This window comes from Colobus angolensis, unplaced genomic scaffold (assembly GCF_000951035.1).
Source record: "Colobus angolensis palliatus isolate OR3802 unplaced genomic scaffold, Cang.pa_1.0 Scaffold642, whole genome shotgun sequence".
NCBI lineage: Eukaryota > Metazoa > Chordata > Mammalia > Primates > Cercopithecidae > Colobus > Colobus angolensis.
In genome coordinates this window covers 215,337-216,529 of record NW_012120066.1, presented here as the reverse complement: position 1 = coordinate 216,529, position 1,193 = coordinate 215,337, and the positions used below count along the sequence as shown (strand labels likewise).

Below are 1,193 nucleotides of genomic sequence, written 5' to 3'. Positions count from 1 at the left end.
GCTCCTGACCCGGCCTCCTGCTCTGTGGTCCCCGCGCGCCCCCTGCTGGTCCTGAGCGGCACCTGCGCCCGCCCCCTCTGCCTCCCTGCAGGGAGGTTTGTGTCTGGGCTCACACTCGCCTCCCCTCACTGTGTCTCTCGCACAGTAATACACGGCCGTGTCCGTGTCGGTCACAGAGCTCAGCTTCAGGGAGAACTGGTTCTTGGACGTGTCTGTTGAAATGGTGACTCGACTCTTGAGGGAGGGGTTGTAGTACGTGCTCCCACTACTACCAACGATATACCCAATCCACTCCAGTCCCTTCCCTGGGGGCTGGCGGATCCAGCCCCACCGGTAACTACTGATGGAGCCACCAGAGACAGCGCAGGTGAGGGACAGGGTCTCCAAAGGCTTCACCACTCCTGGGCCCGACTCCTGCAGCTGCACCTGGGACAGGACCCCTGTGAACAGAGAGACCCACAGTGAGCCCTGGGATCAGAGACAGCCTCCCATATCGTCATATCTGCATCCCCGAGACACTCACATCTGGGAGCCGCCACCAGGAGGAGGAAGAACCACAGGTGCTTCATGTTCTTGCACAGGATGTCCGTGACTCTCAGAGAGCATTTCCCATGTGAGCAGGACCCTGAATTTAAGGAAATGTGTGGTGGTTTCCTGTGGGTGCCTAAGTGAGGATTTGCATGTGGGTGGTGCCTTTGTATGGAGCAGTGAAAAGGGATGAGGTAGGCCCCAGGCTTTGGGGCTCACCCTGAGAGGAGGACGCTGGCTGCGCCCTCTGAGAACCCAGTTCTCTTCCTGGGGCCTCCCCTCACCAAGCCCAGAGTCCTCTTCTTCCAGGTAGGGAGATGTGCTGAAGGAGCTGGTCTGGGAGATGAGTGTGATCATGGATCAAGGACAGATTTTGGAATAGGTTCAATGCTGTTCTACCCGTGAAGATTTATATGAAACCAACCAAACATCCAGGTTATCTAAAGTGTGAAATCTCCATTCAAAAACATTAGGGCAGCAGCTAAATATATACATCACAGTGAATTTATATAAACCTACATCCATGCAATATTTATCGTAGTTCAGAATATCCATTGTGGTTAGATGGAATATATCTGTCCCAGAGAGAGTGTCATTTAAAACAAAAACAAAGCAAAACAAAACAAAAAAACACCTGAGACCTTCCCTTTTGTGACCGTTTGAAG

General features: G+C 53.1%; 1 protein-coding gene across 1 annotated transcript; it reads right to left on the bottom strand.

Moving 5' to 3' along the window:
• Positions 1–113: 113 nt before the first annotated feature.
• LOC105527721 (putative V-set and immunoglobulin domain-containing-like protein IGHV4OR15-8) lies at positions 114–600 on the bottom strand (the record flags this gene model as incomplete). The annotated part of the gene is made up of 2 exons (XM_011964135.1): positions 524–600; positions 114–440 (listed from the first exon to the last, which is right to left on the bottom strand). Coding segments are annotated over exons 1-2 (373 nt in total), but the record flags the coding sequence as incomplete, so codon positions are not given.
• Positions 601–1,193: the final 593 nt, after the last annotated feature.